We start from the raw sequence: 23,815 nt of genomic DNA, 5'->3' as shown, positions 1-23,815 counted from the left end.
TAAACTGCTACGTCATCCTTGGTGCTTGGCATGTTTCAATGCTGGGGTCAGTGTGGGCTTCTAGTTGGATTTGGTGCCAGGTATGTGTCTACTTCGGACACTCTCTTTTCATGTTAGATTAAAAATGAGGGTGCCTTGAATTTGGAGGAACGAAATGTGGCCTTTTATTTCTTGTGTTCTCACATTACAGGAAGATGGTGGGCAGCATCGGTAAAAGATGAGAAACACTAGCTTTGTTTTGGAGCTGGGTGTGCCGTGTTAGCGTTTGGTTGTTTTAGAAAGATCCCTTTGGTGAAGGGAGGCACAAGCTTGATTCCTGAGAGTGCCTCTTCAGTATGTTTTTTTATATAATCAAGAGCAGAATAGCCTGCTTTTTTCCTATATGCCATGCTTTGCTTTTTGAATGTTGAACTTAACATAACAAAGGCAGAGAGTGATTCTCTTCTGGAAAGTGCCTGTATCTGGAGACCCTTAGATGTGTGTAAAAATTAAGCTGCTTCTATGCCTGTGGTCACTGTAATTGTTCTGAACCAAAGGCTTCAGTGCTCCGTTTTTCAAGACTTGTTATCCTGAAGAGAGATCAAGATAGGCGGATTCCTCTGCATCTGCTTCTTTAAAGGAAAAAGTAAACTTTACTGACTTTATCAGACGTTAGCACAGTGCAAAAGGAGTGATGCAGAGTCCAGAAACCAATCCAGGACTTCCTTTTTTTTTTTTTTGCGTAATGACTAATGGTCATATTGAGCGAGTGGCCTGATTGAGTCTTTTCACCTTGGGTCACCTGAATGTCCTAACATCGAGGTTTGTCTTAATAATTTATCTTCTATTTGATTTTTATCTGTGTTCCAGGTCATTTGTGTACTTCTGTTTTGAAGGGTTTTCGTGGAATGTTAATAGATTCTCAGCATAGTTGCATCAGATAAGAGTTAACCATTTGTATTCAACATTTCAGTGAGAAGGAATTTTTCTGTGGTGCCTGAATCAGGTTAGATGCGACTCTGGTGAATTAATACCATTCCTGAGGACTTGGCTCAGGAAATCATGATCTTTTCTGCCATGACAAGGGAGCAGTATTTTCAGCATCTACTTAATTAAAAGCTAAAACAGGATACCATTTCCCTTTCAGTCACCATTTCTTTATTTAAGTTGATTTGTCCTTCTGTGGCAAATGAGCATAACAATAGATGTGTCCCAGTGGCTTTTTAGGCAGGAGTTTTCTTCCCTGCTTAAACGCTGGGTTAGACTTCTGTGTCTAAAATGCTTGTCTGGGCCCCTTTACATTTCTGTGATTTTTATCCACATCCTCTCTGTTACCCTGTTTGTGCCAGCTCCAGTCTCATTCTCAAATTTTAGTGAATAAAATCATAGATTTTTGTTGTTTTTTAAAAAGGTGTGTGTGTGTGTACACCACTACTCTGGCCTAAAAATTAGACTTGTGACTTCCACTTTATTCCAAGTTCCTCAGTGGTGGCGTGTCTCGTCCTTCCGACCGACTTGCTTTCCCTCTTGACCTGCTCTCCCCCAATCTTGGAGTCTGAAATTCAGTCTTGTTGTGATTGGGTCTCAGAAATCACCTGTTCTTTCCTCCTCCCTCTGGACTTCCTGACCCCATTATTTTCTGGGCATAGCTGTCCTCGTAAGCTTGGCCTTGTCTTTTTGCCCTGAGCCTTCCCTGTCACGTGTCCCGGGCAGCCTGGAGAGGCTGCGGAGCCTCTCTCTAGTGACCGTCAGAAGAAAGTGACCGTTGTTAAAGCACTTTTGCTGCAGCTAAGGCAGAAGCTGCTGAGATCTACTTTAGAGTTATACCCGCTTTTATATTTCTCCCCCTCTCCTCTCTGTCCCCTTGGGAAATCAGCTGATGCTGTGTGGGAGCCCATTGTAATGGGGGGGAGGTGCAAACAGGAGGGGAAGTATGGAGATTGGGGACAGAGTAGACAAAAAGCCTGTGGTTTGAGGCCATGAGGAATACTCTACTCTGACTGAAGCAGGGCCAAGAAGTAGGCAGAAGGCACAGGATCTTTTGTCCTCCTGGGTTTTAAGCACCTGCAGCAGGAGGACGAACTCCAGCTTGTGTTTACAAGGCCGACAGCTGAAGAGAAAAACCTCTATTCCTTTGCCATCTTGATATGGAGGGTTCTGCGGAGGAGAGTAAGGAGATGAGATATTACATGCTTCAAAGGTAAGTGTTAGAGGGCCCTATCTAGGCAATATATGCCTTTTAAAAGCAGTAAAGGTGTTGACAGCTAAGCCCTGGAATTTATGGGCAGTCTGATTTGATGATTTTTTTTGTGAGTCTGTAGGAAACTTTTTTTTTTTTCTTAAGGAAATGAATTAAAAATCTCATGTTTGTTTCATGTTTGCTCCTGAATTTCTGAACCTTTATTTTATACTCAGAATTTGAACCAAAGGTATCTGAGACCACGTGTGACATTGTAGTTACATTGAAAGCAAGCACCCTTGTGTAGACCTTGCTGCGAGCTGCTCTCTGGTTAAGGGACCTCACTCAGTCTGTGCCAAGTGTGTTCACTAGGCATGGCTGGACTTTCAAGAGTGAAGTCTTTTCATCTATATTGAAGGAAAATAGCAGCTCTGGATAGGAGGTAGCATCCTGTCAAAGGTAGTTTTGCAGAAAACTTTTTTAGACTGTGTCTCTAGGGCTAGGAAAGATGCCCTCTGCTGCTGTCCTGGCATCGTGTGAGAGTGGGCAGCCAGCCTGGAGTTGTTGCAGGTGCCAAGGTGTCCTGCCTTGAATCTTTCTTCCTGCTCTTAGAACTCAACCTGAGGAGGAAGTGAATCAGGCCTACTTGGCCTTCTTAAGACTTCTCTCTCTCTTTTTAATCTATTTATATGACCACGTTGGGTCTTGGGAGCAGCACGCGGGGTCTCTGTTTTGGAGCATGGACTCCAGCTGTGGCGCGCAGGTCCAGTGGTCGCAGCCACGTTAGCAGCCACGACGTGCAGACTCTCTAGTTGTGGCGCCAGGGCTCTGGAGGGCCTGGGCTCAGTAGTTGCGGTGCGCAGGCTTAGATGCTCCACAGCATGTGGTTCCTTAGTTCCTCAACCGGGGACCGGACCTGCGTCCAGGGCACTGGAAGGCGCATTCTTAACCACGGGACCACCACGGAAGTCCCTTCTTTGAGACTTCTTGCAGGTCTGTGCGTCTCCGGCAGAGGGTCGGCATGGAAGGCCTGAATGACTTGCTTGGTGGCAATCACTAAACGTCTCTCTAGTATCTCCTGTGTGTGTTTGTGTACTTATTTCTTTTTGCATCCTGGAGTTTTTATTTTGAAAAATGAAAATTGAATAGACCCTGGCAAATATAGAAACAAATGAAAAACACCAATTTGGCAAAGGTTGTCTTTAAAATAATCATCCTTTGCTCCTTTTTACTTGGCTTCTTCCACCTGTTGCAGGATGAAGCAAGCGTATCTTCCGCTGAGAGTCAAATAAGTAAAAAGCAACTGGTATATTTTACATATACATATTATACATTGTTTTATATATATGACTTTCTATCATGTTTTATATATTTTAATAAATATAAAATGACTTTTATTTGTCTAAATATAAATATATAATATTGTTATATATATAAAACAAACATACAAGTAATACACACATATATTTATTTAATATTTTATTTTATTATTAATTTACTTATTTTAATTGGAGGCTAATTACTTTACAATATTGTAGTGACTTTTGCCATACATCGACATGAATCCGCCGTGGGTGTACATGTGTTCCCCATCCTGAACCCCCCTCCCATCACCCTCCCCATCCCATCCCTCAGGGTCGTCCCAGTGCACCAGCCCTGAGCACCCTGTCTCATGCATCAAACTTGGACTGGCAATCTGTTTCACATATGATAATATACATGTTTCAGTGCTATTCTCTCAAATCATCGTACCCTCGCCTTCTCCCACAGAGTCCAAAAGACTGTTCTTTACATCTGTGTCTCTTTTGCTGTCTCACATACAGGGTCATCGTTACACATCTTTCTAAATTACATATATATCCGTTAGTGTACTGTATTGCTGCTTTTCTTTCTGACTTATAATAGGCTGTATAATAGGCTCCAGTTTCATCCACCTCATTAGAACTGATTCAAATCCATTCTTTTTAATGGCTGAGTGATATTCCATTGTGTCTATGTACCACAGCTTTCTTATCCATTTGTCTGCTGATGGACATCTAGGTTGCTTCCATGTCCTGGGTATTGTAAACAGTGCTACGATGAACACTGGGGTACATGCATCTCTTTCAATTCTGGTTTCCTTGGTCACACATATATTCATATATATATTTATTACACACGTCCATACACACACAGAGTTTTATTCTGTTTTTCTGTGGTTAAGTACAGTGGGCCATCTGTCCATTTTTTTCAAGGGGATGTTCTTCCTAGAGCAGTCTGTCCTCCAGTTTTAACAGTCATCTGAGAGAATTCCCTTCTTTTTCTACTGTGCTATTTCTTGCATTCCTTGTCTCCCTTTTTCTCGGTTTACTTCATCTTTTTGGAAGACAACATTCTGTAAAAGCTTCCTGAGAAAAGGTAGGTGCGAAATAAAGATTTTGAGGTCTTCTGTATCTTTCCACTTTATCATCTTGTTTTTAGCATGGTGCTTAAGTTCTGATTATGGCTATATGAAGGATCCCATCATTAAAAGTAATATATATTTCTGGTTTTTTTTTCCCCTTTTTTTGATTATAAGTGACCCTCAGAACATTCCTTTGCTCTCTAAGCTATTGATTAGACAATATGATCAGTCCCTTCACCACCTTAATTTTATCGATAAACACTTTGCTTCCCTTATTGTCTTATTCTTGGACAGTTCTTTATTTATCCTAGGTTTATACCTTCTCCGTCTCTTTCTCCCTAAGAAACTGAAAGCTAATCTCCAGGGACTGTGTGTGTGTGTCTGTGTGTATGAATGGTGTGCAGCTCCTTTCTCCTTGTTTATTTTTGACTGAGCTGGGGCTTTGTTGCTGCATGCAGATTTCCTCTAGTTGCGGCAAGCAGGGGCTGTTCTGGCTTCTCATTGCAGTGGCTTCTCTTGTTGCAGAGCATAGACTCTACAGTGTACGGGCTCGGTAGTTGCCACTTGTAGGCTTAGTTGCCTCGCGGCATGTGGGATCTTCGTTCCTTGACCAGGGGTCTAACCTGTATCCCCTACATTGGCAGGTGGATTCTTAACCCACTGGACCACCAGGGAAGTCCCAATACCATGCATATTTTATCAAAGAAAAAGTGAAGCTTAGCAAGGTTATTTGGTGAAGATCTGGAATTTAAACGGAGGCTTATGCTGTTTCCCTTGCTATATAATTTAAGAAAGTGAAAGTGAAAGTGAAGTCGCCCTGTTGTGTCTGACTCTTTGCAACCCCGGGGACTGTAGCCTACCAGGCTCCTCCGTCCATGGGATTCTCCAGGCAAGAATACTGGAGTGGGTTGCCATTTCCTTCTCCAATATAATTTAAAGCACCATTAATTGTTAGAGGCACCATTATTGTATGTACCACGAGAAAAAAGAAATTCTGCCACTTAAATAAAGCACACCGTCAGTTGTAAGATACATAGCAATTTCAGAGATTTTAAAAAGCTAAAAAAAAAAGTGTGGTATCTTAAGATCAATGAAATTTGTTTTTTAATGCTGCCTCATAAATAAATTATTTTTGGAGTTGTTGATTTTGAAACATCTATGGAATACCCAACTAAAACGTTTAGTAGGCAGTTAAAAATGTGGAGTTATAGCTAGTAAGAAAGACGGAGGCTAGAGATAACAGAGGTGAAGGTCCTCTGTGTGTCAGAATCATAGTTCAGAAGCAGGCTGATTAACTTTTTATTTTTTAGTTTTAACAGTCTCTCTGAGTCTATTAATATTATTAATCCTAGGGACAGAGGAGCCTGGTGGGCTGCCGTCTATGGGGTCGCACAGAGTCAGACACGACTGAAGCGACTTAGCAGCAGCAGCAGCATACCGTCTCATTTTAGTCTATTCTTTGCCTCTCTCTGTGATGGCGTCTGTTGGTAAACCTTAATACTGCCTTTTATTCTTCAGGAGCACTTCTTTACTCCCCCCCTGGAATTTTCGCAAGCAGCGATCATTTTCTTTTTCTCTCTTCTATTTAAAAACTGCGTGGTCTGCCAGCATGCAGTTGCAGTAGGAAGTACACTTTCAAGTCTGGGCGGTGAAAAGCAGGTCTCCAGGGGAGACAGATGATGTGAAGAAATCTCATCTCTAGACTTTGGTGATTTCTCTGTTTTTACAGATCCAGCATGTCTGGTTTGCACCTAGTCAAGCAAGGTCGAGACCGAAAGAAAATAGACTCACAGCGAGATTTCACTGTAGCCTCGCCAGCAGAATTTGTTACTCGTTTTGGTGGGAATAAAGTGATTGAGAAGGTAAGTTACAACCTGCTCAATTATTTTTTCAAAAGCCCATGAGATTTAATGCCTCGATTTGTAGTCTAGATTTGCTTGAAACTGGCATGTGGCTTGAATGTCTGAGACTGTGCAGACTATCCTTTCTGCCTCCCTAGCTTTATTAAATAATTAAGTTAAATGATTAAATAATTTCACTATTTTCTGAAATATGTATTTGCCACTGATAATTTAATCGTAACTCAGTAAGAAGTTGAAGCAGTGTCCATAAGTTGCTTTTAGAAAGATTTCGAGGTTTTCCTAGGGGTGGGCCACACTGATATGAGAGGGTATGAGAAATTGATTAGCTTGTGGGGTGGTGATGGGGAGGTCAGTGTCATTGAATTGGGATTTAGAGCTAAAGGAGTGGAGAGAGTTTCAGAACAGAAGGCTTAAACAACTTTGATACACTGTAACTTATGGATCCCACCAGAAATTTGAGATATTTAGAGGGTATATACCACATGAAATACTTAAAGTGATTATAAGTATTTTGAAATGTGAGCAAATCTGAGTCACTTTTATCCACATCGTGTAAGAGCTGAGAGATTGACTTGGTTGCAATAGCTTACAGTGATTAAAAGTTTAAAGGCTGGGGACCTGTATTCCCACTCCTAAAAGTATTGCTTTAGCGGCATACTTCCATTAGTCTTCCAATGAGGATAGATTACGTGTCTCCTCACCTCTGTTATCCTGAGATTACGTGTCTCCTCACCTCTGTTATCCTGAGGGTCATGATTGCATGTGAGGAGGTGAAAGGTTTGTTTAACAGAGAAGTCTCAGGATCACTGATCCTTTACTCTTTTTCTTGTGACCATTCTTTCCGGGGCAGTTTCTCTACAGTTCTAAGGGATTTGGAGTCTGAATTCTGGAGAGAGGTGATAGTCGGTGTAGGGGTTCTTATACATGTTCAGGGCACTGTGCCTTGTTTCATTACAGCAGAGAATAGTGCGTGACACTACACTGTTAAAAAAACTTCCCCTAGCCTTATTTGATATCCATCTTCCCCCTAAAGTTTGTTTCTTCTCTTCCCTACTAGTATGAATGGTAGAATAATTCACAGACTCACAAGATTTTTTTTTTTTAAGTAGCCTTCTTTATTTTTTTACACTTTTTATTTTGTGTTGGGATGTAGCCAATTAACCATGTTGTGATAGTTTTAGGTGAACAGGGAAGGGACTCTGCCATGCTTAGACATGTATCCATTCTCCCTCAAGCTCCCCTTCCCTCCAGGCTGCCACATAACATTGAGCAGAGGTCCCTGTGCTGTGCAGTAGGTCCTTGTTGATTATCCATTTAAAATATGGCAGTGTGTCCATGTCCATCCCAAATTCCCTAACTATCCCTCCCCTCCGCTGGCAACCATAAGTTTGTTCTCTAAGTCTGTGAGTCTCTTTCAACTTATAAGATTTGAGTAACTGATTTTTCCCTTCAGGAAATGAACTAAGAAAGGAGTAGGTTTTAGCTGGCACATATTTTGGACTTTCCAGGTGACTCAGTGGTAAAGAATCCACTGCAGTGCAGGAGGCCCAGGTTTGATCCCTGGACAGGGAAGATCCCCTGGGGAAGGAGATGGCAGCTCACTCCAATATTTCTTGCGTGGGAAATCCCATGGACAATAGAACCTTGTGGGCTACATTCCATGGGGTCGTAAGAGCCATACACAACTTAGCGACTAAACAACAACAGTATTGAAGTATTTGCTTTGCTAACATCTTAAAATATCCCTTGACCATGCAGGAGTTGGTTCTTACTTGCCTAGACCAGCTATACAGATTCCTAGTTGAAACTCTGGCTTTTCAGAGAAAGATTTACAAAAATGTTTTCTTGTCTTTTCCTCCACTTTTGCCTGCCTTTTCCACTTTTCTTTGCAATTCCCATCCTCCAACTCTCCCAGGTTCTCATCGCCAACAATGGCATTGCAGCTGTGAAATGCATGAGATCCATCCGCCGGTGGTCTTATGAGATGTTTCGAAATGAGCGTGCGATCCGGTTTGTTGTCATGGTCACACCTGAAGACCTGAAAGCCAACGCAGGTAAGTTAGGAAACATTAAGAAAGCCTCATCCTCAGACGTAAAACATTGAATGGCGCAACCTTTAAGGAAGAGGATGTTAACTTGGGGGATTCCCAAACCCAAAGACTTGTCTTTTAAAAAGTGTCAATAATAGGCATAGACCAGGATTGTGCTCTGTGTGGCCTCAACATAAACTCTTGTTTCTAAGTAAAAATAGGTGTTAATTTAACCAAAGTGTCGATCTGGGCTTTCAGTGTCATTTGCTAAGTCACATTCTTATAGCATGTGTAAGTAGAAAGGCGTGGAAGGAAGTGCCATTTCCCTTACAAACTGCATTGCATTTTAGAGAATTTCAGTGTTAAGATTCTTTTTCCCCCTCCTTCTGGGGATAGAGACCTCTTAGGACCCAGGTAAGTTTTACTCTGTAGGCTCTTCTGCATATTCTCTCTGCTTAGATGACCCTCCATCTGAGAGTGGTAGGTTATTGTAGACTGTTGGTATAGCTGAAAGATGGTAGCTAGTACATCAGCTTCATACTTAAAAGAATAACAATTTTATTTGTTTGTTTGTTTATCTTCGGCTGCACGGGGTCTTCATTGCTGCGTGGGCTTCTCCTTAGTTGTGGCAAGCGGGGGCCACTGCAGTAGCGGTGTGTGGGCTTCTCATTGCAGCGGCTTCTCTTGTTGCAGAGCACGGGCTCTAGGGTGCGTAGGCTCCGTAGTTGCAGTTCTCAGTCTCTAGCGTACCTGAACTTAGTGGCGTGTGGACTTAGTCACTCCATATCATGTGGTATCTTCTTGAACCAGGGATCAAACCTGTGTCTTTAAAGAGTTGTCTTTTAAAACTCATTTTGGTCTTTATATGTACTCTCTGTATGGAGATAATGATATTAAGACTATTCCTAAGGCAGTAAGGGTTATTATATTATCTTTAGAAAAAGAGAAGGCACCAGTTGATTTTAAAGCAGATGTTATTCATTTAGATTGATCCTTCAACATCTTTGAGCTGCAGTCTTGTATCTGTACAAGGAAAGTCCTGTGTGTTTCACTGGATAGTTGTAACGAAGAAATTGTCTGTAATAAATGTAAGCTACCTTGCATGATTTCTTTTTCCTTATTTCTATTTGGTACTCCTATTAATTCATGTATTTATTCACTCAGTGAGCATGGAGACCCACAGTTTAATAAGCTGTGATCTTGCTCTAGGAAATGATTAATTTCAATGCAATGAGGTAAGTGCTATAGGAATATGTATAGGGTGCTATGAAAACACAGAGATGAGACATCTTAACTCTGGTCCCTGCTCTTGGGTTAAGAGTTAAGAGGAGTTAACAGAGTTAAGAGAGCTTTCTGAAAGTGGTTATGTCTACCCAAGAATGAGTAAGAGTGAAGCAGTTAGGGGGAAGACAAGGGTATTAGAGGCCGAAAGAACATATATGCAAATATTTGAAGGTGTGACACAGGGGTTATCTGGAAACTGCAGATGGCTTATCTATCTGACGAGATCTAGACGTGATCTAGTGTTTGTCAAGGATGGTCTTGTTTTTCATCCTTAGAAGCATGGACTTCATCTTTTTAGGTGTGTGTGTGTGTGTCTGTGTCTGCCTGCATATCAGACATTAAAGATTTGCATTCTAAGTGAATTGGTGGTGGTTTTTCACAATTGAAATGTGGAAGAGCATAATGAAGTCCTTCCCATCTATCTGTTATCCAAAATCAACTTCTTTCAGCTACACTTGCACCTCCTCTCTCCTCCAGGCATAATTTCTAAAGCAAATATTTATTGCATCTGTAAATATTTCAACATGTATCTTTTCTAAACGATAGATACCTTTAAAATATATGTGTAAATAATTGGATGATTCAGGTAGCAATAGCAACTTGAAAGATCTGTTTGTGGAGGGTAATACTGGAGGATATGATGACTGGCAAGGTTTTAGACTCTGAGTTTGGCTTCATGTGATATGTGGGCTTTAATTTCTGAATCTTGGCTAAACTCCTTATGCTTAACCTGTTGGCCTCAAAAATATTGGACAATTGCACCTCATTCCTGTAGTAATTGGTTACACACTCTTATTTGGAATAAGCATGATGAATACCTCTCCACTCAGCTCCATTCATACAGTCACAGATAACTGCCAAAAATCAATAGCAGAAGAAATATGAAGAGGCCATCCCAGCATTAAGAGATATTCCTATTAGTTGAAGTAAACCAAATATTCTCTCTTGCAGCCAAACCATTTTCCACCAAAAACTGAACTGTATGTAAACAACTAATGTCAAACATCCACTATAAATTTTTGACATAAAATTTTGACCATCATAATTTTAATATCCAGTATTGAGATGCAAAAATACTAATGTAAGTTGAACTTCTCTTAGATTAAGTTCTATTAATACTTTAAATGTTATCGAATAGTAGTTACTAATGGACAGAATAAATAAAATACTGTATTACCATATGGCAAGTATCCCTCCAAAAAAAAGCGGCAGGGGACATTTCTTATCTCACAGTTTCTATAGCTGGGCCTTCAACTTCCGGTTATCAGGCCGCCACCAGTGTTTGAGTGGGGCTGCCGTCCCATCTGAGGCTCAGCCTGGGATGGATCTGCCTTCAAGCTCACGTGGTTGTTCGCAACACTCAGCTCTCTGCGGGCTGTCGGACTGAGGGCCTGAATGTGTCGCTGGTTGTTGGCTAGAGCCTGCTCTTGGCTCCTTGCCATGTGGGCCATCCCCAGATGACTTCCTGCTTCCTACAAGCCAGCAAGGAAAAGTCTCCCGGTGAGATGGGCTCTATACTTTTTCAAAACACTTTATTCATTCATCTCTATTTTTGGCTGTGCTAGGTCTTCGTTGCTACGCAGGCTTCTCTCTGGTTGTGGTGATCAGGGGCTACTCTCTCTTGCGGTGCACAGTCTTCTCACTGTGTGGCTTCTCTTGTTGCAGAGCACAGGCTCTGGAGCTCATGGGCTTTAGTAGTTGCAATTCCCAGGCTTCAGAGCACCAGCTTAATAATTGTGGCACACAGGCTTAGTTGCTCTGCAGCTTGGGGGATCTTTCAAGGGACACGGGTACCTTCCCTGGTCTGGGAAGATCCCATACGCCATGGAGCAGCTAAGCCCAGGCTCTGCAACCACTGAGCCAGGGAGCCTTAGCTACTGAAGCCTGCACGCCTGGAACCTTTGCTCTGCAGCGAAAAAAGCCACCTCAGTGAGAAGCCTGCGCACTGCCATGAAGAGTAACCCCAGTGCCTGCAACTGGGAAAAGCCGGCATGCAGCAACAAAGACCTAGCACAGCAACCAACTCCCACCCCCCACAAAGAATCTTTTTAAAAAATATGGTGGAGATGGACCTTGAGCAAATTATTTAACTGCTCCAAGACATAATTCCCTATAAACTGGATGCTCATAATACCTATTATAAAAAGGATTATTGAGTATTAAATGAAGTAATGTATATAAAGAGCTTAGTACAGTCTTTACATTGTAGCTGCTCTGGCACAATTACTTCCTCCAGAAAAGGAAGAAACATCAGGTGACAGATTTGAAAGGGGATACTGTGCCCCTCCCCCAAAAAATCAGGAAGGAAAGAAGGTAGCTTTTTAAGTATCTTTCCAATTCGTAGTATCCTGAACATTTCAGATAAACAAATGTTTTTCAAGCACTTGATAGACTCCTGTAACTCACCTTTCCTGTTTAGCAAGTCTACAAACCCTCCAGTCTCTCCCCGGTTTCCTCATTTTGTCCTGGCTTTATATCAGGAAAGGGGCCTTCTCAGAATATAGTGCAAGTTAAAGATGAAAGGTGTCATAGAACTTTATCTCCGAACATGGGCCTCTCAATGACATATCCTCCTTAATATAGAGATCATAATGACTCGTCACAAAGCTCACACAGTGAAGTGTTTGAGAACTGCTGCTTAGTGTCAGAGCTTCCTCACTGGGAGATTATCCCATTTTAGTGCCTGTGACCTTAACAAAGAGCCTCCAAATGAATGGTTCTGGAAGTTATCCCACGAATGTAGTTTGTCCCATGCTTACATATGATGGTACCTGTCTTTTGTGTAGTTTTTGCTCTGATGTTACATTTCTGAAAATAAATTAATTATTGTTAATGTGCTTGTGTTTCCAGAATACATTAAGATGGCAGATCACTATGTGCCAGTGCCAGGAGGCCCCAACAACAACAACTATGCAAATGTGGAGTTAATTCTTGACATTGCTAGAAGGATCCCAGTGCAAGTAAGATATACCAGCATCTCCTTGAAAACCAAATTCAGCCTTTAAAAAAAAAACTTTTTTTTTATTGGACTATGTTTGATTTAAAATGTTGTGTTAGTTTCTGCTGTACAGCGAAGTGAATCAGGTATCCATAGACATATATCCATTATTATGTTTATGTTTTGGAGAATAAAACATATTCTCAGTTTTATGTCAGTTGCTTCATTTGCAAATATTTTCTCCCATTCTGAAAATTGTCCTTTCACCTTGCTTATGGTTTCCTTTGCTGTGCAGAAGCTTTTAAGTTTATTTAGGTCCCATTTGTTAATTTTTTGTTTTTATTTTCATTACTCTAGGAGGCGGGTCAAAAAAGATCCTGCTGCAATTTGTGTCAAAGCGTGTTCTGTGTTTTTCTCTAAGAGTTTTATAGTGTCTGGCCTTTTGTTCAGACCTTCTACTGTTTTTTAGATTCTTTCCCCATATAGGTCATTATAGATTATTGAGAAGCGTTCCCTGTGCCAAATTCAACCATTTTACAATTAGGCACAAAGGGATAGCCAGTGAAGAAATTTTAATTTTATATAAAGCGCCTTTTCTGAACCTTGATAAGAGCCTTTATATTGGTATACACAGAGAGGGCAAAGAAAGATGAGAAGAGTGGAATGAGTCAGCATGAAGTAAACATAATCTAAACAAGAGGTTTGTAAGCGTCTTTCGGAGATTATGCTACCCATTTCACCTTCAAACCTCGCAGTAAGTGAAAGTTACCTATTTCCAATGAAATACTGTTAGTCTAGAATACAGTAGTGTAGAAGGAGGTTTTTTCTTCTCTATCACATTGTTGCAGAGAGTTTAGGGTAAGTGTCTTAAAGCCCAAAGAGGAAAAAACTTGAGATTTGTATGGCAGTATAACCACTAGATATAAAGGTGGAGTTGGGTGGCCAAAATAATGCAATCTACAAAAGAAAACCAGCATTTCTAGAAGAGGCTCTGTAGAGTGTAGTTGAAAGGGTATGAACTGACTTTCCTAAAGAGCAACAATACCAGCTGGATCTTAACATCAATTTCAACTTGTTTTTGATGTCTTCAGAGGTTTTACCACAGTCGACTGCTTATTGTTGTTCTGTAAAAAGTTGGCCAAGAATCAGGCATAAAATCTGAATTAAGCATTAGGCTGCTATGGCGCTATTGTACCTCATGAAGTATGGCCAGTCTTGGTTAGAAAGGAATACAGTTGAATCGTGTTCTTTTTACTGTGAATTTTAAGAATGAATCATATTGTGTTCCCTTGTAGGCAGTTTGGGCTGGCTGGGGTCATGCTTCTGAGAATCCCAAGCTCCCAGAACTTCTTTTGAAAAATGGCATCGCCTTCATGGGTAAGCCTTTCTGACGTACCCTTCCTGTTTTTCCGTTTCTGTCATTTTGGTCCATATTCCCTCTCTATATTTTGCTTTTCTTCTGTTTAACACATACTAGGCTTTTTTCATCACGTACTGGGCTTTTATTTTTCATCAGTCAGCAACTCTGAGAGTAACCTTCTTCGTTTTCTTTTTTCTCTACCATTATCACTTCTTACATTTTGTATCTTGATTGTGTTCTGTCCCTGGGTTCTTTTCTATCAGAGGTGGAGGAGGCTCTGATATCCAGAACACTGGCCTTTAAAAACTTTGTCATTAACCTTAAGAAAACATGTGGAGAAAGGACCTATTTTTATGTAGAAAAGATGATTGAATTCTTAGGCTACCCTGGCAGTGTGCCCTTAAATATGAATCGGTACCTTCACATTTAAGCATATAGGTTATATTCCTGTAAGTGAGGGTTATTTTTTCTGACTTTTCTGCTCTCCTATAGAGAGAGAAAAATCAAGGTTATATAACGGTGTTTCTGTCTTTGTCTCAACAATGATGATTATGCTTTGTAAAGCCTATTAATGATAAATCTTCCTTTGGGGTTTCCCTAAGTCCAAGGAGAGTATAATATTTTGACTTGAACCCCAAAACTTTATTGTCCTTATTTCAGGATAATCATAAAAAAAAGAGAAGATGACTTTGTTAATCTGGTAGAGTTGGATCATGAAGGATGATTTGTCAGGGATTTAATTCAGCATATATTTTCATATATTGAATTCTCTCTGTGTGTAAAAATTTGCTACATTAGGTTCTATAAAGGATACAAAGATGAGCCAAAACATAGTAGTGCCTGTAATCAAGTTTCTGATACGGATAATATGCAATGTGGGGGATACAAGACAAATACAAAAACAATTATATGAAAGACAAAATACTTGGGAAAGAAACGAGGCCAAAATGTTACAGTCAGGATTCTTTTCTTGTTTTGGTTTTAGGTCCTCCAAGCCAAGCCATGTGGGCTTTGGGGGATAAGATTGCATCTTCCATAGTGGCTCAAACTGCTGGTATCCCAACTCTTCCATGGAGTGGCAGTGGTAAGAAATTTTATTTCTTGTTTATATCTTAAAGTGCAGAAAAGCTCAGTAGGGTATTTAGGACTGTGGCTGGGGGCTTAAGCCTGCTTTAAAATGTATTAAATATTTGACAAGAAATAGAATCCAAGTTGATTGATTGGTAGCTTGTATCTCCTGGCTTAATTGCTATATCTATGATTCTGTCATGTCTTAAGCATATGCGTGTTGTCAGGCCCAAGAGCCTCTTCCATCTTTGTCAAGGGGAGTGCTAACCTTTGCTCCTTTCATACAGCATTCTATCATGTCTTAAGAATGTAAATTTTGTACTAGGTTCAGAGATGCTAAACGGTAATGTAAATGATCTTGGGACTTAATTTGGAAAAACTCTGAGAAAATTCATCTGCTTCTGTGGATTCAGATCTATGCTAGGATAGATCTTCCTAGGCTAGGGTCTTCCTCAGAGATGGTCTTCTTAGGTGGAATAGGCCTTTGAACTTGCCTGGGCGATGACTGAAATCACTAAGAAAAAGCTAAAACCCACTTACTCAGATATTTGCCTGCCCGTATTTTCTTTCTTTCTTTTTGTTTATTCAGTCTTTATATTTTGAAAATTTTTATATTGGCGTATAGTTGATTAACAATGTTATGTTAGTTTCAGGTGTACAACAAAGTGATTCAGTCATACGGATCCATGTATTTATTCTTTTTTGGCCAGTATTTTCTTAATGTGAGCCCACAATCTGTTGACGGTCTGTTTTGCCTGTTTAATACCATTCAACCACTCATTTGCCCTGAAAACTGAGGTCAATAATCAACCTTTTTTCCAAGCATGCAGAAGCCTGAATTTTTTCTAAAAATGATTTATTCTTGACAGATCCCTTAAAGAGTGCCATGTGGATTATTAGAGCTGACAGTATTATGAACTTCTGTTTTTCGGTCCTCAAGCATAGGGAGCAGACACACACTAAAATCTCTTACAAATGGGAACTACCCTTGTCTTGAGTCTGAACAGATTTGAACTCTTGTTACTCTGGCTCTCCAGGGGAATTGCAATATTCTTTCCAGACCTGCTGGGTCAAACAGTTTAAAATAAAAGGTTGAGTTTGTTCTTGTTTGAATGGAGAGGCTGTACCATTCCCCTTGTGGCTGAGTACAGGGACAGTCAGGAAGCTTGGAGTCATGACTCTGCTGAGGCCAATAAAACCGCCATTTCCATTTCCAAGGGCTCATAAAGATTGAATTATTTCTCAGACCTCTGGCCCTGGCGCAGGCCTGAACACACAAATCGAAGACACTTTGCTTGCTGAGTTTCTTTGAGAAGTCTGGCATGCTTTTTTTGTTTGTTTGTCTTGTATGCAGGTCCTTGCGTTTTTGTTTGTTTGTTTTTTTTTAAGTTGCTGCCTATTATCTCTGTTGACTTTTTCCAGCATCAGAACCCAAGTGGCCAGATCTTGATATTAGGTAAATCCTGCTAACTCCAAGGATTGATCAGGGTTTTATGGTATTCTTCTTTCTCACATCTACCCTCAAGTTTGAATAAATATGAAAGCATTTTAAAGAAGGTGTAAGAAGAAAATCTACAAGAACAGAAATTCTTGTAGCTGCTTTTAAGTCACTGTTATCTATTGCAGGTCTTTGTGTGGACTGGCACGAAAATGATTTTTCAAAACGAATTTTAAATGTTCCTCAGGAACTATATGAAAAAGGTTATGTGAAGGATGTGGATGATGGGCTGAAGGTAGGTTACTAACTCTGGGGCGTGATCATGTTCAACGGACCAATTATAGTCCCAAATATGGGGATTTGGAGCCTGGTTTATGATATATATCCATGATAGTGTTAGGGTTGTAAGACCAGGAGATTAGTTTATGTAATAGAATGAGGAAGTGACCTACGTTTCACAAAAACAATTTAAATTTGTTTTGAAGCAAGCCACTCACCTGGACAGAACACTTCTTAGGTGGTTAAATCATAGCTTTAAGGAGGTCCTGATTCTTTCTCCACCACCTGTTAGAGTGTGTGTTTGGTGGAGTTAGGGGCAAACCACTTTTTTCCCCCGCTTGAGTAGGGGCAAACCACTTTTTTGCCTTGCTTGAGTTCAGAACCAAGAACCGTGTGTTTGGTGTGTGTGTCTGTGTGTGTGTCTGTGTATGTGTGTCTGTGTGTGTCTGTGTGTGTGTCTGTGTGTGTGTCTGTGTGTGTGTGTGTGTGTGTATATGGTGGAGTTAGCCAAGAACCCTGGCAGACAGAGATCAAAATGTCAGCTTTAATACGAACAGATATGGTGATGAAAATGTCCTAACTGTGCAGCAGCAATCAGATTCGTAAAGTGAACGTCTGTTAAGCAGGGTCATTCACTGGTTACTGGCAAGGTGAGTAATCACAGAGACGGCTCTTGCCATTCGGTTTATTGTATGACTGAGAGCTGAGAAAGAACATGTGTGCTGTGTAGTGGGCTGATCTCAGAGGGGAAAAGGCTGAGCTATACATGCTCAGTTTCTCCTTCCGAACTGACAGATCAGAGTTCATTCTTTTTCCTTTGGAGAGGAGTGAGGGAGGGAGGTGATAGAGGCTGAAACTGTTCTAATTATTGTCTGTCCATGTAGAAACATGCACCGAAGCAAAAGGAGATGTTTTCTTCAACATTATTTTTTCTTTCCTTCACAGTCCCCTCCAGTTATTTTTCCTTTCACTTTTTGACTAGTTGGAAGTGTCAGTTATGCCACCAGGGAGATGATCAAAGAGCTATTTTAGAAAAGCAGCTACTCATGTTTGACTCATCTGCAATAAATTCAAGAGGAACACTGAATGTTTGACTGATTTTGCCCTGTTGCTTGCATTTCAAGTTAAGCATCCTGTAACCTCCTTAATAGGAAGAATTAATATTTCTAATTGAATTGCTGATGTATATTCTATTTGCTATAATTTGCAAGAGTAGAAACCCTTTGTAGGGAATTAGCTATATTGCTTATCAGTTAAAATTCCTTTTTTTCCTTGTTATAATTATAAACATAAAATTTTTGCCAGCCTTTTTTGGTTCATAGATTCATTTAATGACAGTCTTTATTAATAGGTTCCCATAACTATAACTATTATGACAGTTATAAAATTAGGGTCTTACCATATGTATTATTTTTATAATCCAAGATTTCTTCTTCCTATATATAAGAATTTTCCTCATGGCATTAAAATTTTTCTAAAATACTCTAAATGGATGACCTGTGTCTAGAACTTACGTATATGTTTTAAAGGCCTGCCTTGCTCTTATATCGTGTGGGCTATCCTGTTTTCTGTCTTTCCCGCATTTGTGCCTGCTTCTTTAATCATTTATCACCCAGGGACTGAGTTCATGCTGATTTTGCTTGTAAGCATAGAAGTTAAGAGAATTTAGAAGAAATGGGACTATGATTGAAGGATTTTCATGCCTAAAACTACTGACAAAAATTAAAATTTGAAACGGTCTTTTTCTGGTGACACATTTTTTAGATGTTTTTATAATGTAAACTGTATAAGACTGGGATGTTTCAACAAAGGAATGACTCAGTTATTTTAAACTTTTGGTTAACTTTTCCCCAATCTGCTTTTTGTCTTAGCTACAATATGGATATCTTCCATATTATTACATGTAAAGGCTACCTCAGACCTTTTAATAATAGCATAGCAATCTAATAAATATGTATATCTTGACTTAATTGGCTCCTTACTTAATTGGGTATATAATTAAATATTCAAAAAGTTTTGGGATCATCTCAAATCATCTGTAAATTTGAAAAGCACATTTAGAGCATTTGTTTAAAATTAGTTTTCTGACTATTAATGTTTTGGTATCTTATTATTTTTATCTTTTATAAAAAATTGAGTGAGAAAAAATTTCTGGATATGTGAGAATCCTGGTTTGTTGAATCTTCTATGTTGTCAGAAGATCAGAAGCTGTGCTGAGGTAGTCAGCTTATATTAAGTGAACTACCTGTGTTTTTTTTGTCTTTTTTAAAAGTAAAAGTTATGGAACAAAGAAAATGTACACTTTGGTAAATTTTTAAGAAATAAAATAAAAATTATGGTTAAGGCACAAATTCATGCATATTATAAGAAATTCTGATAATACAGTAATATATACAGTAAAAAGTGAAAGTTTATATCTACTCATCTTCCCTTTATAAATCACCAGTGGTGGACAATCTAGACTTGTTTTTTTTGTACTTACATATGTAAGTGTATTAATGTATACATAAATATATATATATATATATATATACACATATATATATATATATATATACACATATATATATATTAGTTTTACTTTGTTTTTGACCTATATGGGATTATTTTAGATTGAACCATACAAAATTGCCAATATAGAACCATTTTTTACCTACCAAAAAATTCAGTTTCTTTTGGGACTTTTCTGGCGGTCCAGTGGTTAAGAATCTGCCTTGCAATGCAGGGGACTTCACTGGGACCCCTGGTCAGGGAACTAAGGGCCCACGTGCCACAGAGCGACTGAGCCCCCACACCACAGCCAGAGAGTCCGTGGGCCACAGTGAGAGGCCCCACGTGCCACATCTGAGGCCCATCACTACTGAATAAATAAAGCAGTATTTTTTTTAAAAAGACAAACACAGTTTCTTTTGGATCCAACCCATTACTACAAATACTATTCTGGTACTTCTTTTCACATCTAATACCATATCTTGAGGACCTTTCTATTTTAATGTGTATATTAATAGACCTACCAGGTGACAACATTTTTTTAAAGGGAGAAAATGCCAGTTTTCTCCTTCTCTACTAATACCATTCTCACTTTTTTTTCTCTCTTTCTTCTTGAAGGCAGCGGAGGAAGTTGGATATCCAGTAATGATCAAGGCCTCAGAAGGAGGAGGAGGGAAGGGGATCAGAAAAGTCAACAACGCGGATGACTTCCCTAACCTCTTCCGACAGGTGGAGTGCAAGTTGTCGTCCTTTATTTGCACTAATATGTGTATCACAGATACGTGATTTAATTCACACTATAATTGGCATGTCCAGAAGATATTTAAACTTTTTGTCTGTAACTAATCTAATCATTCCCTGTAGCCTCTACCTACTTAGTAGCAGGGGGGAAAAATATCAGTGAAATGTCCAATTCAGTCTAAGGTTTTATTCATTTAGCTAATTCAAGCAGTAATTATTCTCTCTTATGTAAAACTGCTCAGTTTCTCAGATAGCTCTTCCCTATATGATTTGTGTGGCTCATAGGCCTTCCTAGTAACAAGGAAGCATCAGTACCTTCCTATGTTTGTGTGCCCTGCTTGGGCTGACATTTTGGATAAAGTATGTGGGATGGTTAATTCCTGATCTGGATGCTCTTGGCTTGGCCTCACTCAGGCTCTCTGAAATTAAGTAATACTGAAAATTCTCCAAGCTAGGCTTCAACAGTATGTAAACTGAGAACATCCAGGTGTTCAAGCTGGATTTAGAAAAGGCAGAGGAATCAGAGATCAAATGGCCAACATCTGCTGGATCATAGAAAAGGCAAGAGCGTTCCAGAAAAACATCTACTTCTGCTTCATTGACTACGCCATAGCCTTTGACTGTGCGGATCACAACAAACTGGAAAATTCTTCAAGAGATGGGAATACCAGACCACCTCACCTGCCTCCTCAGAATCTGTATGCAGGTCAAGAGGCAACAGTTAGAACCAGACATGGAACAACGGACTGGTTCCACATTGGGAAAGGAATACGTCGAGGTTATATAGTTACCTTGCTTATTTAACTTACATGCAGAGTACATCTTGCGAAATGCCAGACTGGATGAGGCACAAGCTGGAATCAAGATTGCAGGGAGAAATATCAACCTCAGATATGCAGATGATACCACCCTTATGGCTGAAACTGAAGACGAACTAAAGAGCCTCTTGATGAAGGTGAGTGAGTGAAAAAGCTGGCTTAAAACTGCACATTCAAAAAACTAAGATCATGGCATCTGGTCCCATCACTTCATGGCAAATAGATGGGGAAACAGTGGAAACAATGACAGACTTTATTTTCTTGGGCTCCAAAATCACTGCAGATGGTGACTGCGGCCATGAAATTTAAAGACACTTGTTCCTTGGAAGAAAAGCTATGACCAACCTAGACAGCAAATTAAAAAGCAGAGACATTACTTTGTTGACAAAGGTCAGTCTAGTCAAAGCTATGTTTTTTCCAGTAGTTATGTATGGATGTGACAGTTGGACCATAAAGCAAGCTGAGTGCCAAAGGACTGATGCTTTTGAAATGTGGTGCTGGAGAAGACTCTTGAGAGTCCCTTGGACAGCAGGAAAATCAAACCAGTCAATCCTAAAGGAAATCAGTTCTGAATATTCATTGGAAGGATTGATGATGAAGCTTCAATACTTTGGCCACCTGATGCAAAGAACTGACTCATTAGAAAAGACCCTGATGCTAGGAAAGATTGAGGGCAGGAGGAGATGTGGGTGACAGAAGATGAGATGGTTGGATGGCATCACCGACTCAATGGACATGAATTTGAGTAAGCTCTGGGAGTTGGTGACGGACAGGGAAGCCTAGTGTGCTACAGTCCATGGGGTCGCAAAAAGTTGGGCAGGACTGAGCGACTGAACTGAATTGAAAATTAAGTCAACAGGGGTTTAATGGCATCTCAGATGCAACTGAATTAGTAACTGGAAGACAAGTCAGAAGAAAGCTCAGACTGAAGCATGAAGAGACAAAAAGGATGAAAAATACAGAAAAGAGCTTGTGAGAGATTATTTGCAAAGATGACCATGATAACTCTTTCCATCCCTATATACACTTCCTTTATAATATGATTTCGCCTTCTTCCCATAAAGAAATAGTGACTTTTTTTCCTTCCACCCTTTGAGTTTTGGTTGACCTTGTGACTTGTGTTGACCAATAGAGTACAATAGAAATGGTGACTGGTTTCAAAACCAAAGCTGCAAGTGGTTTCTGGCTTCTGCCCTTGGCCTTTTGGAATGAGCCTCAGACTCACCTTGTGAAGAGTATAGTGCTCCTGGAAGAAGAGAGGCCACACAAAGCAGAGATGAATTGTCTCACCTGAGGCTTCCTAGACCTGACGGTTTCATCTACACCTTCGAGACATGTACATGAGTTCATATTAAGCCATCCAAGCCTAGTTAAGTTGCTAGGTGGCTAACTCCCTGAGTGGCTCCAAGCCAAGACCAGCAGAAGAACTGCCCAACTGAGCCCAGCTCAGATTGCTGTCAGCAAAATGGTTAGTGCCCCAAGTCACTGAAATTTTTGTGGTTTGGTAGGCATCAGTGGATAACTGACCGAGAAACTGATACCTAAAGGTGTAATGCTGTCCTGGCAAAAAAAGTAAACTATGTGGCATTTGCTTTGAGACTGGCTCATAGGTGAAGACTGGAAAAGATGGTAAGGAGGTTGGTAATGAAGCCTAGAGGAATGATAAAAATAACTTTTGGTGCAGGATGGAACAGAAACGAGGGGAAAGGTCACTCATGTTCTGTAATGATGAAACAGTTACCTGAGGTAATTTGGAAAGCAGAGACTGTATTGAACTCGTAGATCTACTTAAAGAGATCTTTTTAGATAAACTGTTAAAAGTATCTGTTGAATGCTTATGATTGTTTTTTAACTATTAAAAAAAAGTGAACTAAAAAAGGTGTTCCAAACTTGTTGAGTTTAAAAATAGAACTGTTTCTCATTACCGATCTCTCTGGTGCTGGCAAAGAATTTTCAAAGTAAAAAAATGACTTCAGAGTAGAGGCCAAATCAAGAATGCCTGGGAGATCGTTTAAGACCTCAGAAATAATTTAAGAGCTAGGAAAAAAGGGGCTTCTAAGATTTTTTTTTTTTTGATGGAGCAAAGGTGTTTTAATCAACATGGTGTGGGCATATATACTGTCTTACAAGGTAGTTATTCTCAGCAAAGATAAAGATTAAAATTCCAGACTTACAAAACATAGGCGATCCATATTAAAGAGAGAGAGAGTTGCAAACAATCACTTTTACCCTATGGTTCACAAGAAGGAGGAGGGTACTTATCACCATATAGAAACACTAATGAAGGAAATGCCTGGATTCTTCAGCCCCCGGGAGAGGCTTGTCTCTCCTCTTAATTCCTGAGTATTCAGGAATTAATAAGGAGCAGAGAATTCGTGACAGATCCAAACAGCGCACAGGAAGCCTCCTGTTAAATGCTTCCTGACAATTCCCCCTATTTTATTATATTTGTAAAAAAGGTCTTGACCAAATGAGTTTGGTTAGTATTAACCAACCTTATAGAAAGCTGACGGTAAGCAACAAATATAATTATCAAGACAATCACCAGAGTTACAGTTCTAGACCCAATACTGTGGGTAATACTTTGAAACCATCCTCATGGGTCTAGCCTGGATAATTTGTTCAGCTAAAGTTTCCAAATTAGGGGAATAGGGCAGATCTTTTAGAAGAAGGTTTAAAGATTTTCTTTTGCAGTAATTGTACATTCAGAGAGGCATTATCATGTATATTTTGTAAATGAAATTTGATTTGTTCCCAGTTATAGGCACTATGATTGAATTGAACAGGAGTAACACAAAACTGAGTAGCTTAAAGAAATAGAGGAGTTAATACAAGTATATAGCTTGCAATTAATACAAGTTACAGAACGTAAGTCTTATTAAATTGTAAATTTTCTATGGCTATAATAAAAGGAAGTGGGATACAGGCCTGTATAAAATATGACTGATTATAGTGAAAGAAATAGT

At 39.8% G+C, this 23,815-nt stretch overlaps 1 protein-coding gene and 2 pseudogenes across 5 annotated transcripts in view; 2 read left to right on the top strand and 1 right to left on the bottom strand.

The window, feature by feature from the left end:
* The window catches only part of ACACA (acetyl-CoA carboxylase alpha), a 244,316-nt gene that overhangs the window by 42,178 nt on the left and 178,323 nt on the right, over positions 1 to 23,815 (top strand). For all 5 annotated transcript variants that reach the window (XM_069602731.1, XM_069602732.1, XM_069602734.1 and 2 more), the window contains 7 exons: positions 6,271 to 6,403; positions 8,319 to 8,457; positions 12,568 to 12,677; positions 13,951 to 14,032; positions 15,001 to 15,099; positions 16,710 to 16,816; positions 19,909 to 20,019. In XM_069602731.1, coding sequence (XP_069458832.1) covers positions 6,271 to 6,403; positions 8,319 to 8,457; positions 12,568 to 12,677; positions 13,951 to 14,032; positions 15,001 to 15,099; positions 16,710 to 16,816; positions 19,909 to 20,019 — 781 coding nt within the window. The remainder of the gene's footprint in view (positions 1 to 6,270; positions 6,404 to 8,318; positions 8,458 to 12,567; positions 12,678 to 13,950; positions 14,033 to 15,000; positions 15,100 to 16,709; positions 16,817 to 19,908; positions 20,020 to 23,815) is intronic.
* On the top strand, positions 10,401 to 10,694 carry LOC138414629 (phosphatidylinositol N-acetylglucosaminyltransferase subunit P-like; annotated as a pseudogene).
* Positions 15,265 to 15,373, bottom strand: LOC138415582 (U6atac minor spliceosomal RNA; annotated as a pseudogene).

Source organism: Ovis canadensis, chromosome 11 (genome assembly GCF_042477335.2).
Source record: "Ovis canadensis isolate MfBH-ARS-UI-01 breed Bighorn chromosome 11, ARS-UI_OviCan_v2, whole genome shotgun sequence".
Lineage (NCBI taxonomy): Eukaryota > Metazoa > Chordata > Mammalia > Artiodactyla > Bovidae > Ovis > Ovis canadensis.
This window is presented reverse-complemented; position numbering and strand designations above follow the sequence as displayed.